Raw genomic sequence first — 16,766 nt, forward strand, 5'->3', positions numbered from 1 at the left:
ATAGTCAGAGTAGGTGGAGTCAGGGCGATACCATGTAGCTGCCCAAGGAGCAAGAGGTAGCAAATGACAAGCATCGTGGAAAAATATAAAATAAGAGAAATGGGTTATATAAAGATATAAGAGCTAGCTTGAAATACACTTGAGTTGTTGGCCAAACAGTGTTATAATTAATATAGTTTCTGTGTGATCTTTCAAGTCTGAGTAGTCGGGAAATGAGCAAACAGTCTCCATATACACAATAGTGTGAAATCAGGAGGAAAGTAAGCTTTAAATAAAATGACTACATTTTCATATTTAAGAAACTGAAAGAAAAGAAAAGCCTTCCTATATTCCACAACCAATGGACAGAGGCTAAGATCCCAAAGATAAGCGAGTCCACAGACTAAACAAAAATGCATAAGGCAGAGAAGAGTCTCTGGAGTCAGTGTCACAGGAGTAAACACTCTCCTCGTGTGGTTCCAGGACACCGTCCTGAGATCAAAACACTTCCTGTGCCACATGAAGGGGACAGTAAAACACAGGAAACCATGTGCACTCAAATACTTTTTGAAGCAATTCATTGATTAATGCTCAGTTTGAGTCTAGTGAAAGGACAGTGGTTTCCTTAGCCTCAGTAACACTACAAACAAAGCCCTGAAATGACTATTAGTGTACCCCAGTGAGCCATGATCAACTTCAAACACCAATCAATTCTCACCACCACTGCTGAATCCCTTGTAGCCTTGAATTAATGAATACAAGACTGACTTTCTCTTATCTCCCCATCCCCACCCCTCTTTTTGAGACAGGATCCTGCTACCAAGTCATAGGTACACTAGCAGTCACCGTATAGCCCAGGTAGACCACAAACTCACAGCAATCCTCCTGCCTTAGCTTCCCAAGAGCCAGGACAACAGGTATCCACCATCATGCCCAGTTAGTTTTGTTGTTGCTGTTGTTCCTTTAGAAAATTATCTGGCTAGTTCTTGACAGTAATAAAAGATTATTTTTTTCGTCCTAAAGTTTCACATTTCTACTGAAATTCTACTGAGTATTTAAAGAAGTAATGAGTTTAAAGAACCACACTACATCCTAAAAACTACAGTGAAGAGCAGCCCTGCTTCTGCTGACATTCAATGCTAATTCTTGCTGTGGGGACTAAGAGATGTTTAGAAACATCTGTGTCTCTACCCTCTTCCAGTTATGAGAACCAAAAGAAAATATCTCCATATATTGCCACATGTTTCCTAAGGTGGTAATCCCTCAGTTAAAAATGTGAAGTATAGCTGGGCAATGGTGACACACACCTTTAATCCCAGCCTCAGGAGGCAGAGACAGGTTTTCAGGAGCTAGTAGAGTGGATTTCTGTGAGTTCAAGACCAGCCTGGTCTACAAGAGCTAATTCCAGGACAGGCTCCAAACCTACAGAGAAACCCTGCCTTTAAAAAGTATTGGAAAAAAAAAGAGTGAGTCCCCACAACACGAAGTATTTTTCCATAGTACTCTTTTTTTCCAAAACCCAGCAGCCATTTCTTACCTATATTATCCTTTTCTTTGCAAGAAATTGAATAGCAGCAAATCTCTCTATCCTGAATAGCAGACAGATTCCTGTAAGAGACGGGACTGGTAAACAGGCGCAGCTGTCGTACTCAGCACTCTTTACAGTTTCACTTATTTCCATTACTATGAAAAGAATATTCCCCACTAACCAAAGTTTAGAGATCTATTTCTCGTTGGCCCAGTTTATCCATCTAAGAACAAGGTATAATCATTACTGAATAAACAGAGGACAGTCTATAATTTACCAACAAGCTTCTCAACATTACTCTTCTTACAACTTACATTTTTTCAATTAGCTGTTTCTCATCCAAGGCATTTGGGAGATCTCTCTTGTTTCCAAGTACTAGTACCTTTAAAAAGAAAAGATATTATGGGTGAATCTTATGTACAAAAAGACCACAGGCACAATGTAGTATCTAAATATTCCAAAACTACTTTCATGTTAACATGCACCTTAATTATGAAGCACACTTGAGAAATATAAATAAAAACACATTTATGAGTTTATCCTGGTATTACATAACCTACCTACCATAAAGGCAGCCTCAATTCAGTCTGTGGCCAACTTGCATTTAAAACATTCTAAGATACTCTAGGAGCTGAAAGATGGCTCAGCAAGGAAAGGTTGATGACTTGAGTTCAATCCCTAGGACTCACTCACATAGCTGGTAGTTGTGGTCCTCTGACCTCCGAACACAAGTCATGACACATACGCATGTCCAATGGCTTACTTCTCAGCACTAAATAATTCTAAGGCTATGATGTACATTCTGAGATTTCCTAGAGAGTCATAACCAAAATCTAAATATCTTCACTGCTGCAGGTGAGGCTAAGGTTGGTGGATCTCTAAGTTTGAGGCTGGTCTCATCTATATATTTAGTTCTACTCAGAGCTACTTTAAAAAAAAACAAAAAAAAAAAAAAAACACTTCACAGCTAAGGGTTTATCTGTGTCATTCAAATGTAAAAAAGGAGACAACAGATTTTCCCCCAGGTTTTCAGGAGCTAGTAGAGTTAATGGCTTCTAGAGGAGGAAATCAGTTGTCCTTAAAAGTGTGGCCTCTCTGACCATACTCCAATGGATGGTTCCACACCCATGAGAATACACCAACATAAACTGGACTCAGTAGACCATAAAAAATCTTTTTTAAAGGGGGTACAAAGCTGGGTGAGAATAGACTGGGAAGGAGTGAATGGGAAAAGAATAAAATACATTGTGGCTGTGGAATATTATTTGAAGATATGTTATATTTGATTATGCTGTGAAACATTTGTTTAATGGTGCAAAGGTGTATTGCCTTCTTTTATGTTACATTTGTTTAACTCTGTGAAACTGTGTTACTTTGCCTGTCTCAAACACCTGTTTGGGCTAATAAAGATCTGACCCACCAAAAGGAAGGCAGGAGAAAGGATAAGGCAGGGCTGGCAGGCAAGGAGAATAAAGAGGAGAAATCTGGGAAGAGGTCTAGGTACAAAAAAGGAAGAGGAGGCCATCAGAGGCCAGCCATGCAGCTACACAGCAAGTCACAGAGTAAGAAGTAAAGAAAGGTATACAGAAATATAAATAAATAAATAAATGAATAAACGAATGAATAAACGAATAAATAAACAAACAAACAAATAAATAAATAAATAAATAAATAAATGCCCAGAGGCAAAAGGTAGATAGGATAATTTAAGAAAAGCTAGCTATAAGCAAGCCAAGTTAAGGCTGCCTGGCTTAAGAAAGAGTAAAATGCCATGTATTTATTGGGAGTTGGGTGGCAGGCCCCCAAAAGAGCACAAAAGTAAAAAACAACAATACACTGTATGAGGGCCAGGTATGATAGCCCATGCTTTTAATACCAGCACTCTGGAGGCAGAGACAGACAGATCACTCACTCTGAGGCCAGGCTAGTATATACATAGTGAGATCTTTTCCAAAAAGACACACACACACACCCACACACACAATGAAATTCTATCTCAAAAGATAGAAATATAGCAAACAAACAAAAAAATAGTAGCTGTGACAGAGAGCACTTCCCTTCCTTTAAAACATGTGAAAGACGATCCACAAGACTATCTTGTAAGTGTGGCCTCTAATGTCCCAGCTACAGCTCAGCATGTCACTCAACCCAGTCATTCCCAAGGCTCTGTTTTCTGGAGATGGCTTCCTACTACCAAAGGGCCTGAACTCTTCCCTACTAACCATTCCCACATTCCTTTCACATTCCCACACATCCTTCAGACTTCCATTCATACTTCACGGACTCAGAGATCCTTCTTCCTTCACCTTGAGTGGCATAAATCTTTGCAATTCTTAAGGACTTCTGCACCTGTCTTAACATTGTTTACCAGAGCTGTACTACTAAATGTTTTTTCCCATATGTATCCCCCATATGTTTTCCCCCCAGCATGCAGTATTCTTACCCAACTTCTGCCCATCACTATATCCCCAGCACTGAACACCGCTCTCACTACATACTTTGGTGGCTATCTGGTTAAAGCAGCTATAGACAGTCCAAAATCCAGGATCCAGCAGTCACAGAGCAAAGGTGACTCAAGTTTGTAAGAACATACTCCAGAACTGGGACTACACTCCAATACAGCAGATCTTTAAATCAACAGAGGACTTTTCCAGGTGGCCTGGAACTCACAACAATCCTCCCAACCTCAGGCTTGCAAGCACAGAACTATAGGCACAAGCAACCACAACCAGGTGAGACATATGAGTCTTCAAAAGTATTTCAAATAATTCATTCAATGAGAAAATATCTAAGTAGCAGAGAAAGATCAGGAAGATAAATTCAACTTCTCAATTTCATAATGTTATAGCTAATGTATTCTTACCATTAAAAAAATGACATTTTACTAATTTCAAATAAAATTAACAGTTCTCTAGACTGACAGGCTCCATACCCAACCAACTACACATCAAAAACACATGGGAAGCCAGGCAAGAGACTTAGAATTTTAATTTTAATTCTCGTACTTGGAAACTGAGGCAAAAAAAAAATGTCCAGTGGGAAGCCAGCCTGGGCTATGTATGGAGTAAGATGCAGGCCAGCCTGGTCTATACAGTGAGATCTATCTCAAAAAGCAAATATAAAACTAAGCAAAAATATGGGAAGGGGGACCTGTAACTTCACTGTGAATGTACAGACTTTCTTTTGCCATCATTCCCTAAAGAGTGTAGTCAGAAACTATTACAAAACACGTCTGTTGTATTAAGTATCATTAGTAATCTAAATATAATTCAAAGTACATGGAAGAATGTATGTTGTTTGCATGTAAACACTATGCCATTTTCCACAAACGACGTGAGAAGCCAGTATGGTGGCAGACTCCTATTATTCCAACACTTGGGAGGCTGAGGCAACAGGATCACAAATCCCAGGTTATATCATAAAGCATGATCTCAAAAAAAAAAAAAAAAAGGAAAGGAAAGGAAAGAAAAATAGCATAAATTTTCAGATCTCCATACTTGTGGGAAGTGGGAATCCTAAAACCACTCTCTAGGAATACCGAGATTGGTTCAATGTTAAATATATAATTGCAAATATAAAATATCAGACTCCTCAAACTTACCGGAATTCCTTGTAGCTGTGGTTTATCTAGAAGATTATGGAGTTCATTTCGAGAGGCTTCTATCTTTTCACGATCTGCAGCATCTATCATGTAACTTAAAAACAAAACCATCTCAACATGCCATCTATGAATCTCAATGAACTACTTATAGATTTTTAATTTTCTTAATATTTACAATATTGAAACTTCTAATCAAAAGAAATTAAGTCCTACATTTAGCATACATAACTACATTATTCAGAGACTAATCAGACAAAAAAATAAAAACCCCATGCCAACTTACACAATAGCATTGACTCCTCTGCAATACCGTTCCCACATGCTCCGGAACCGAGGTTGTCCTCCTATGTCCCAGATCTTTAATCAAAACAAGACAATTTTTAATAAGCACATTTGATGAAGGTACTACTGGAAATGGAGTACAATCACAAAGACATATCAAATGTCACAGAAGCAAAGTACTCCCAAAACCTGAAACCCAAAACTCAAATCTGTAAAATGTGGCAGCCTCTTCTCAACTTGGAATTCTAAATATGTAACTCTAGATCTAAATTCTGCTTGAGCAATGACTTGGTTAAATATGACAATGTGATAGTAACTATTACTCAATACATTTCTAATCATGGATATATATATATATATATATATATATATATATATATATATATATATATATATATATATCTTTAAGATAACAACAACTTTAACATCTACAAAAGCATGCAACATCCAGACTGGGATGCCAAGACAAAAAACAGCTCAGGATCTCCTAAACTTTAAGTGTGCCTTTTTAAATTATTCTGTAAGCAACAGACTCAACAACACTCCTTCACTTGAAGTTCTCCATAATAATTTCACTGTTTTGCCTGCTTTATTCAGCACTGTACGACATATGACTCTCCTAAGCTGTGGCTTTCTTTAAAGTAGTTTTCAACTTAAGCACTGACGCTGGTAAAATACATAGAGACACACAGGCAACAAAATGAGGAGTGTCATCAGAAAAGCCACAGAGCAGATCTGTCAACAACTGGGTAAAATGTTCACATGGTTTGGGGCTAGAGGCCTAAACTTGCAGGAATTGCAGAATGACAAGAAAAAAATAAATCCCCCAACATTCCTGCAGTCCAGGAGCTAATAGGAAATTATGCTAAAAATGAGTTACACTTTTCCTATTTAAACTTTAGACTTAATAATGAAGAAAAAGGCCAATTACGATATTTGCTACCACTAAGTACCACCTTTCAATATACAACACTGCTCAGATAGGGCTGTTAATTTCTGGAATTCTCAAGATATCAAATGTTACTTCTACTAACCCACATGGTAAGTTGACTTTTCTGGACACTTAACTACATTTCAACTCTTAAACACTTTAAGCTATCAGAAAACATAAATAACTGATTTACAGTCTTTGCAACAATCCAACCATTACTTGGGAATTATAAACAGAAGGTAAAACCAGAGGAACAGAAAATTCTTCAATTAAATCAAGTATAAAGAGAGAGACAGGGTAATACATGAATGCATGCATCCATAAATACACACATGCATAGAATATGAGAAGCCAACATACCTTTATTGTGACGTTACCTTTAGTTACTTTCCTCATGTTGAAGCCCACTGTGGGTATCATATCTTCACTGAATTGACCTGACTAAACAAAATAAAATATTTCAAGTTAGATTGATCAATAATAAAGAACCATAACATCATATAATCTTCAAGTATCAATATTGCATTTGTACCTATTTTTCCTTTTTTAAAAAATTCATCTATTTATTTTACAAGCCTGCTGTATCCTCCTCCTACCCCCCCGCCCCAATCCTCTCCTCTTTCATATCCATTCAGGAAAGGACACAGCTCCTATGAGTATTAAGGAGGGCTATTAAGTATCAGCCTTAATTCACTCTCAGGGTTCAGAGAGAATGCTACAGCAAATGAAGGCCTTGGGATCTGAGGGCAAAAAATTAATCTCTCGCTCATTACTTTTTCATGCCAGTTTCTTTACTGTTCTGCCCCTATCCTAATTCTCCTGTCCTACATCTAACTTTTCCTAGCTTCTTCTTCTAACTACGTCTATTCTATAAACTCTTCTCCTTTAGGAGCCTGGAAGCTACAAGGAAATGACAAGAGTTACCTTCTCATTGGTGAAAATCACATTCATAGGGTAAGCAATTAAGGAGCTGAGCCATTGCCACAGCAACATAAGGACCCAAGGCGATAGAAGCAATACCACAACCAGACAGCGGGTGGGATAGGGAGAAAGCACAGTGCCCAATGACAACTTTTAGACACGGGTATATTGTTAGTAGACTGGCAAGCAATGAATTGATATGTTTTTCTTAGTAACCTTGGTTGGACATCTGCAGCTCTGACCTTGTACATAGCTGTAAAGTTTCAAACTTATGATCTATTTACATAAAGCCTTTAGTCTAGTTTGAACTTGCTCTGAGGAAAAAATGAGCTAATTGTGTGCAGTCTGTGTTAGATTGAGGAGAAATTGATTTTTTATATTAGTGTGAATAAAAAGGAACAGAGCAGGTTTTTATGTGCCTACAGTCCTTGTGGGATAAATAGATCCAGTTAGAAAGCATGTCCCGGTATATATCAAAACTGTGTGTGTGTGTGTGTGTGTGTGTGTGTGTGTGTGTGTACACTTTATATATGACTCTTCATATATAAAAAGTCAATCTTGTTGACCACCCAGGTATATGTGTCCTGTAGATGGAATATTTTAATGAGATAAACACATAAGCAGTGGAAAAACACCCAAAGCTATTCTTAGGGAAGAGAAGAAGTTTTAGAGAAGAGATGAAGAGATTTATGAGAAAAATTACACAGGAGCAGACAATAACTCCATGACCTTTCCAGGTGGGGCTCCCTATTACAGAGAATCACTCATCTGGTAGATCAGCCTACTGAACAATAGTTATCACTGCTATATCTTGATGTGGGATGTCCTTCTGTATGTGTGTTCCTTTTATTTAGCTGTTTGGGTCAATGGCTTAGCAGAGTAAAGCCAGGCAGGAAGTTCAAACAGAGATCTATATAGAGATAGGCAGAATCAAGAAGATGCCACGTAGCTGCCGAAGGCGACAGATGTCCTGGAACCTTCCTGGTAGGCCAACACCTCGTGGCAATACAGATTAATAGAAATGGGTTAATTTAAGATGTAAAAGCTAGCTAGGGATACACTAGAGTCATTAACCAAGCAATGGTGAAATTAAATTGGGTCAGGATGGTCGGGAAATGAACGAGCAGCCTCCGCCAGTGTGGAGCAACTATCACATAAAAACTGAGAGAGCTTGGGAAGGAATTCAAGATGCAAAAGAACAGAGTTAAGCATAGCTTCTTGGTAGCCACATTTTTTTAAGATAGGCTCTATTTGCTGGCAGTGAGCGGGTATGGCTCCTCTAAGAAAAGGCTTCCTGACTCAGCATTAGCATAAAAAAACTGTGTATGACTTCTTTAAAAAATGGTGGCTTCCTAGTTTGGGCTGGCAGCATGAACTCTGGCTCTTTCGTTCAGTTAAATGGGGTTTATGAGCAGCATGTTACAAATAGCTTAATGGTAACATAGACCTGTCGTGTCCCTGGAACTAGGGTGGTGAGCATGGCTCACAGAGCTGGCGATGAACAAACCTACATCATGTTGGACTGGGCAGAGCAAAAAGGCAAAGCAGCCTTAGTCCTAACCACGCCACTTAGCATTAAAAGTGCTCCTGGTCAGAAAATGATTACAGATACACAATAAAGATAGATTCAGACAGAAATAAGCCTCTGAACTGGTCACAAGTGTGTTTAAAAATGTATGTAGGAAGGCCGGGCGGTGGTGGCGCACGCCTTTAATCCCAGCACTCGGGAGGCAGAGGCAGGCGGATCTCTGAGTTCGAGGCCAGCCTGGTCTACAAGAGCTAGTTCCAGGACAGGCTCTAGAAACTACAGGGAAACCCTGTCTCAAAAAAAAAATGTACGTAGGAAAAAGAAATAAAGTCTTTAAAGAGACAGTAAAAGTAATATAAAGGTATCGTGACTTCAAAATTTGAGTGTAAGTATATGTTGCTTTCGAAAAGAGGTTCTGATTTTGTTTCCATGGAAGTTCCAGTGAGTTCCTTCCAGGCTAATGTGGTTTGATGGAACAAGACCCCCCCACAAAGGTCTCTGAACCTAAAAAAAATATTTCACCCAAACAGCAAGAAGCATTTTGGAGAAAACTACACCCAAATTCCCAAAATAATTGTTTATAAATGTTTGTTTTCATTTAAAGGGGTTGATTATAACTGATTAATGGTCATAGTCAATTTCTAAAAAAAATAAAGCAGATATGATATAGAGATTAATACTTTGCGTTGGTATGGATCTTGGTCTATTGATACAAATTTAAGTGTGTGGAAGTCAGAGGAATCAAGAACATCACAGGAAGGCACACACAATTAACTAACCTAGGCTCACAGGGGCTCTCAGAGACTAAACAGACAACCAGGGAACATGCCTGAAACTGACCAAAAGTGGGGACATAGACCTTTAACTCCAGCACTTCCTCCCAGGAAGAGGCAAGCAGATGTCTGAGTTTGAGGCCAGCCTGGTCTAAAGAGTAAGTTCCAGGACAGCCAGGGTTTTTACACAGAGAAACCCTGCCTTGAAAAACCAAAAATAAATAGATAAAAGTAATTTAAGTGGTGGAAATAATCTAAGAAAATATTCCTGTCAGCCATAATTATTGTATAAGTGTTATTGTATAAGTGTTATTGTATAAGTGTTATTTTCCTCACTGGAAAGTGTATTTTGGAACTGCGAGGAACTTGCTAAATGGGCCTGGTAACCTGAGCTCCATCCTCAGAACCCACATAAATGTGTAAGGAGAGGAATGATTCCCAAAAGTTTCCTCTGACTCCAAATGTGCACTATGGTATGCATGCTCCCAAAACACATCATGGACGTGCACATATATACAATAGTAATACTTGAATGAAGATTTTTGTGCATTTGGGGGCAGACATGGTGGCTCACACCTGTAATCCCAAACTAGACATGCTGAGACAGAACTGCCAGACTACACAGACAGACTGTATATCAAACAAACAAACTAAAAAAGACATTTTGGATATGTATTGGAATTTCTTACAGATTTTCCTAATTTTAAAAAGGGAACTTTTGCCAGGCATAGTAATGCATACCTTTAATCCCTTGGAAGGTAGTGAGTTCAAGGTCAGCCTGTTCTAAATACCAAGTTCCACACCATATAGGTCTATATATAGTGAGGCCCTGTCTCCAAATAAAAGCTGGAGGGGGAGCTAAGCAGCAGTTAAGCACGAGTTGCTCTTCCAGAGGGTCAAGTTTTGATTCCCAGAGCCCACATGGCAGCTCACAACCATCTCTACCTCCAGTTCCATGGGACCTGGCATCCTCTCTTGGACTATGTGAGCACTACATGCACATGATAGACATACATACTTACATACATACAGGCAAAACACCCACACATATAAAATAAAAATAAACCTTAAAAATGCAGAAGACTTTTCATATTGCATATGAAAATTTAAAAATTCTCACTTTTACATGTATCTTCACAAAGAACTGAAAAGTCAAAAGTAAAGCAGTTTTAACTTTAGTGGCTAAATTGCTTTGGCAAAAAATGTTAAAATTTAATGCTGAAACAAATAAAAAGGCCAAATAGTTCTGAGGGAAGAAAATTACTGATAAGCAGTTTGTCTCTGATAAGGCTTACAAAAATAGGCTGTAATATAGAACCTTATTTTATGAATCGTTGTTCTCTTTTTAGCTTTTAACTTTAGTATCTATGTTAAGACTAAAATTAAGAGCTGGGCGGTGGCGGTGCACACCTTTAATCCCAGCACTCAGGAGGCAGAGGCAAGTGGATCTATGTGAGTTCGAGGCCAGCCTGGTCTACACAAGTTAGTGCCAGGACGGGTTCGGCTATACAGAGAAACCCTGTCCTGAAAAAAATAAACAAAACAAAACAAAAAAAGACTAAGATGTTTTACAATAGTATTTTATTAATATTTTACATTCAAAATGCTGATCAGGGCCAGCAAGATGTCTCAGTAGGTACAAGGTCCTCACCACCAAGCTTGGTGACTAAGTTCAGTCACTGGGCCCACACTGTGGGAGAAGGAGCAAACTTCTGCAAGTATCTAAACACACATGCAATCAGAAAAATACACAAGCATGTACACAGTACATAAATATTTGATTATGTACTTTCAGAAAGTTTCTATTTCCAACTGAACAACCAATAATCATTGTATGACACTGCTTTTAAATCAATCCTTTTCTAATTATAAATGGCATGCTTAACACCATGCACAGAAAACTACACAGCTAAGTCCTCAATTTTTCCCAGTACTCTATGTATTTTTGAATAGACACTAGGTTTATGCTATACTAAATATTATAATGTACCAAAGATCAAGAATTTAATATGCTTTCAAATTGTCTTGCTTCATCTCCCATATTCCAAATAAACTTTAGAAATTAATAACTCTGTTAATACACCAGCCAGAGTGTAAGCTACCCTTTGTCAACATTCAGTATTTAGTGGCGAGCATGTCACTCCACTCAGTTATTGCTCTAATCTTGACCAGTTTTCAGCACAATGTCATATTACTCCGGAGTCTCACATTTCACACAATACCCTCTGATGCTATGGTGAAACACATCATACTGAACCATAGTTAATACTAAGTTTTTATTTTAGACACTTTACCAACTATGAGCATTTCTCAGTTGAAGTGACAGACTTCTGAGGTCAACAGTGTGTTGGTTAAACAAACAGGACTTATTTCCAAGAGACCAGTCAAACAAATAAGAGTATTTCTTCTCCCAAGGCCTAACACTGGCTAATTGTGTAATGTGACCTTATGTTACCCAAACATGCATTCTATAGTTTTAAGTTCTCAGCATACAGAACTCCAATTTTACAAATTAATTTTCTATGCTGAACTCAGAAAGATTTCCTTTTTTCCTGTTCAGTGGTGTTTTGGTTGATCCAGGCAGGAAAAAATATTAACAATATTCGAAATCACTACTTTTAATTATATTCAACATTATTCTCAGAACTTGCACACATAATAACTGTTTACTTGAAACAGTCTCACTAAGTAGCACAGGCTGACCCTAAACTTATGCCAATACTGTCTCTGCCCTCCCAAAAACTGGAATCCTATGAAATGTTACACCCAGTCCACATGAGGTATACATTAAAAGAAAATCTAATACTAGCTGAGCCATGGTGACACAAGCCTTTAAATCCCAGCACTTGAGAGGCAGGTGTATGTGGACCTGTTTGAGTTCAAGGCTAGCCTAGTCTACAGAGTAGACAGAGCTACACAGTGATCCCTTATCTCAAGAATGCTATCAAAATGGCACATGGCCATGAATGTGCCACATACACAACTAACACAAAATATGTTTCACATCACTATTAAGAAAGCCCAAATTCAAATCCCACGAGAGAGAGAGAGAGAGAGAGAGAGAGAGAGAGAGAGAGAGAGAGAGAGAGAGAGAGAGAGCGCTACCAAGAAGACAAAACATTTAAAATTCAGAAAATAAGTATTACTGGGCTTGATGGCACATAACTGCAATCCCACCTGGACTCAGAATGCTGAGGCAGGAGGATCAAAAGTTTGTGGCCACAATCTGAGTTAAACTGGGAAATCCTGACTCAGAAGAGTATTATCAAGGATGTAAAGAAACCGAAACCTTTGCTGTATATAATGGGTAGGAGACTATGTTACACAGCTGCTGTAAAAACCATGTGGGAACCCCCAAAAGCAAACAATAGCACTCCCACATGCTATGGTCTAGATACAGTTTTTGTCCCCATGTGGCTACAGTGGGTCCCTTACAGTGTGGGTCTAGAGAGTGTGCTGGTTATCAGGACTACAGTCTGAGAGAAGACAGTGACCATTAGTATGCCAGAGCTAGATAAAGAGAGCAGCACTCCAAGTGTAGAAACCTGACCCTGAATCCTCTCTGATTTCCTGACTTGCAAGTGTGATCATTTCCTCTTAAAAATGCTCACCCCACTGAGATGCCAGCTGCCAGGAGGTTCTTAACAGAAGTCAAGCTGAAGGAGGTGTATGCCTGTGAGCATCTGAAAACTGTGGGTTAAACTGTCATCTTTTCTCCATAAAGTTATAAGCTATAGCCTCAATTAAGGGTATTTTAGGAGCATATTGGTTTCTCCCAGAATCCTTCTCCCCCTTCCCTCTCTCTTTTTTTTTAAACAATGTTTTTATTTTTCTGTTTGGTTTTTTTTTTTTTTGAGGGGGGCAGGGGAGGGCTGGGGTTTGTTTTTTGTTTTTGTTTTTGAGACAGAACTTTTGGCTTTGAACTCAAGAGATCCGCCTGCCTCTGCTGGGTTTAAATGTGTAGGTGCCACCACTGCCTGCTTTCTTCCTCTCTTAATGACTAATTGGTGCAAATAGCCTGTAATCCCAGGAATCAGGTAAGTGAGGTAGGAAGATCATGAGTTCACGACTACCTGAACTATACAGTGAAATCCTTTCTAAAAAGAAAACCAAAGTCAAACACAAAAGACCATATAGATTATGATTTCATCTTTACAAAACAGAGAGAAAAAAGGAAGAAAGTAGACTACTGGTTATCTGGAGCAGGGACTAGGAATAAAGTAGGCTTAAGAGATCTTGAGGGCAGAAAACATTAGAGATGTATGCCACAGATACGCAACTAAGACAATTTGTTGAAATCACTGATCTGTACATCTAAAATTGGTAAAATTTTTGGTATGTAAATTGATACTTCAGTGAAATCCTTAACTGAATTGATACTTCAGATCCTTCCAAAGGATCTGGGTTCGATCCCCAGGACTGTATATCAGCTCATAACTATCTGTAACTATAGTTCCAGGAAATCTGACACCACTTTCTGGCCTCCAGGGTACCAGGCACACACATGGCACACATATATACATGCAGGCAGAATACCCATACACATAAATAAAATTATTGGAGGGGCTGACAAGATAGAGCTCAATAGTTAAGAACACTTTTTGCTCTTTCTGAGGACATAGTGGGTTTGAGTTCCCATTACCACATGGCAGCTTACAACCACCTTTAACTCCAGTTCCAAAAGATCCAAAACCTCTTCAGGCCTCTGCGGGTAGTGCATGCAAGTAATACACAGAAACTCAGGCAAAACTTTTACCTATGCTCGTACAAAAATTTTTAAGATTTTTAAAAAAGATTTATTTATTTATTATGTATACAACATTCTGCCTCGATGTATGCCTGCACGCCAGAGGAGGGCACCAGATCTCAGTACAGATGGTTGTGAGCCACCGTGTGGTTGCTGGGAATTGAACTCAGGACCTCTGGAAGAGCAGCCAGTGCCCTTAACCTCTGAGCCATCTCTCCAGCCCCAACTTTTAAGATTTTTTAATGGGGGAGAGATATTTTAATATAGAGAGATGGCTCATCAGTTAAAAGTGCTTGCTACTCTTAAAAAGGATCTGGGTTCAATTCCCACACCTTATAATGTCTTCTATTTACTGCATCTGGACTTAGAACACAACACCTTTTGCCTATAAGGGGCAGAGCAAACTCTATGTTTACGCTCAACTGCAGTCTTATAAACCCATAGAGGTACTCTGCCTCTCCCATTATATGCTCAGTTAATCATTCAATCATTTATTTAATGAATAGAACGAAAAGAGAAACTAAGAAACAAATATAAAAATATTGGTCAATGGCATAACTGGATATCAACATGTAGAAGAATGAAAATAGACTCTTATCTATCACCATGCACAAAACTCAAGTCCAAATGGATCAAAGACCTCAACATAAAGCCACACACACTGAACCTTATAGAAGAGAAAGTGGGAAGTACACTTGAACGCATTGGCACAGGGAACCACTTTCTAAATAGAACCCCAGCAGCACAGACACTGAGAGAAACAATTAATAAATGGGACCTCCTGAAACTAAAAAGCTTCTGTAAAGCAAAGGACACGGTCAACAAGACAAAACGACAGCCTACAAAATAGGAAAAGATCTTCATTAACCCCACATCAGGTAGAGATCTGATCTCCAAAATATGCAAAGAACTCAAGAAATTGGTCATCAAAAAAAACAAATAATCCAATAAAAAAAATGGAGTAGTGACCTAAACAGAGAACTCTCAACAGAGAAATCTAAAATGTCTCAAAGACACTTAAGGAAATGTTCAACATCGTTAGCCATCAGAGAAATGCAAATCAAAACAACTCTGCGATTCCATCTTAGACCTGTATGAATGACCAAGATCAAAAACACTGATGACAACTTCTGCTGGAGAGAGGTTGTGGGGAAAAGGGAACACTACTGCATTGCTGGTGGGAATGCAAGCTGGTACAGCCCCTCTGGATGTCAGTGTGGCAATTTCTCAGAAAATTAGGAAACAACCTTCCTCAAGACCCAGTAATACCACTTTTGGGTATATATCCAAAAAATGCTCAATCATGCCACAAGGATATGTGCTCAACTATGTTCATAGCAGCTTTGTTTGTCATAGCCAGAACCTGGAAACAACCTAAATGCCCTTCGACCGAAGAATGGATAAGGAAAATGTGGTACATTTACACAATGAAGTACTACACAGCAGAAAAAAATGACATCTTGAATTTTGCAGGAAAATGGATGGAGCAAGAAAACATCATTTTGAGTGAGGTAACTCAGACACAGAAAGACAATTATCACATGTACTCACTCATAAGTGGTTTTTAAACATAAAGCAAAGAAAACCAGCCTACAAATCACAATCCCAGAGAACTTAGACAACAATGAGGACACTAAGAGACACATACAGAGATCTAATCTACATGGGAAATAGAAAATAGAAAAAGACAAGATCTCCTGAGTAAATTGGGACCATGGGGATCTTGGGGGAGGGTTGAAGCAGGGAGGAGAGAGGCCAGGAGGGAAGCAGAGAAAAATGTAGAGCTCAATAAGTATCAATAAAAAAATAAGTTCAAAAAATAGTGGTCAAGAACTATTAATATAGTCTATGCAAAAGAGCAAAAGAGGTGGTAATACAGAGCAAATGGGTAACCAGTAAAATCCTCTGATGTTTATATCCAAGATAATTTAAATGTGTTGGACAATTAGAGATAATGATACATATTGCCCATTTCATAAACATACAACAAAGGGTTTTGAATGTTTTCACCATAAAGAAATAACAGGGGCTCAGTGCTGCTTAGTGGTAGGGCACATGTCTAAGCATGTGTAAGGCTGTGGGTTACATCCCCAGATGTGTTTACCTTGATTTAAACATCAATATAGTGTATGATTACAAAACGATTGCATATCACATGGTTCTACATAAATTTGTAAAAATTTGTTTTCATGTATCATTTATATAACTTTAAAAGGACAGTAAAAATTCTAAGACAATTGCCACATATCATACTGATAGAGCTACTTCAAAACGAGTCTAGATTTCTAAGCCTCAGCCCAGCTATGCCACTTTTGATCAGATACAGATATAGAAAACTAACAAACTCTCTTACAGAATGGACACAGGACTTGTCTCTTTATAATTGCTTTTCACAAATTTCTACACTAGCTCCTGCCTCATCACTGCAAATGCTTACTGCTCCTTTTCCTCTGGCTTTTTCTCCTCTTCTTCAACT

General features: G+C 38.5%; 1 protein-coding gene across 1 annotated transcript in view; it reads right to left on the reverse strand.

Annotated features, from left to right (window-relative positions):
- The window catches only part of Arl8b (ADP ribosylation factor like GTPase 8B), a 46,608-nt gene that overhangs the window by 5,554 nt on the left and 24,288 nt on the right, over positions 1–16,766 (reverse strand). Inside the window, exons 2-6 of the mRNA XM_038319804.1 lie at positions 6,682–6,762; positions 5,392–5,465; positions 5,109–5,202; positions 1,822–1,889; positions 1,517–1,587 (exon numbers count right to left, since the gene is read on the reverse strand). Of these exons, the coding sequence (XP_038175732.1) occupies positions 1,517–1,587; positions 1,822–1,889; positions 5,109–5,202; positions 5,392–5,465; positions 6,682–6,762 (388 nt within the window). The remainder of the gene's footprint in view (positions 1–1,516; positions 1,588–1,821; positions 1,890–5,108; positions 5,203–5,391; positions 5,466–6,681; positions 6,763–16,766) is intronic.

This window comes from Arvicola amphibius, chromosome 2 (assembly GCF_903992535.2).
Source record: "Arvicola amphibius chromosome 2, mArvAmp1.2, whole genome shotgun sequence".
In the NCBI taxonomy this organism is placed as follows: Eukaryota; Metazoa; Chordata; class Mammalia; order Rodentia; family Cricetidae; genus Arvicola; species Arvicola amphibius.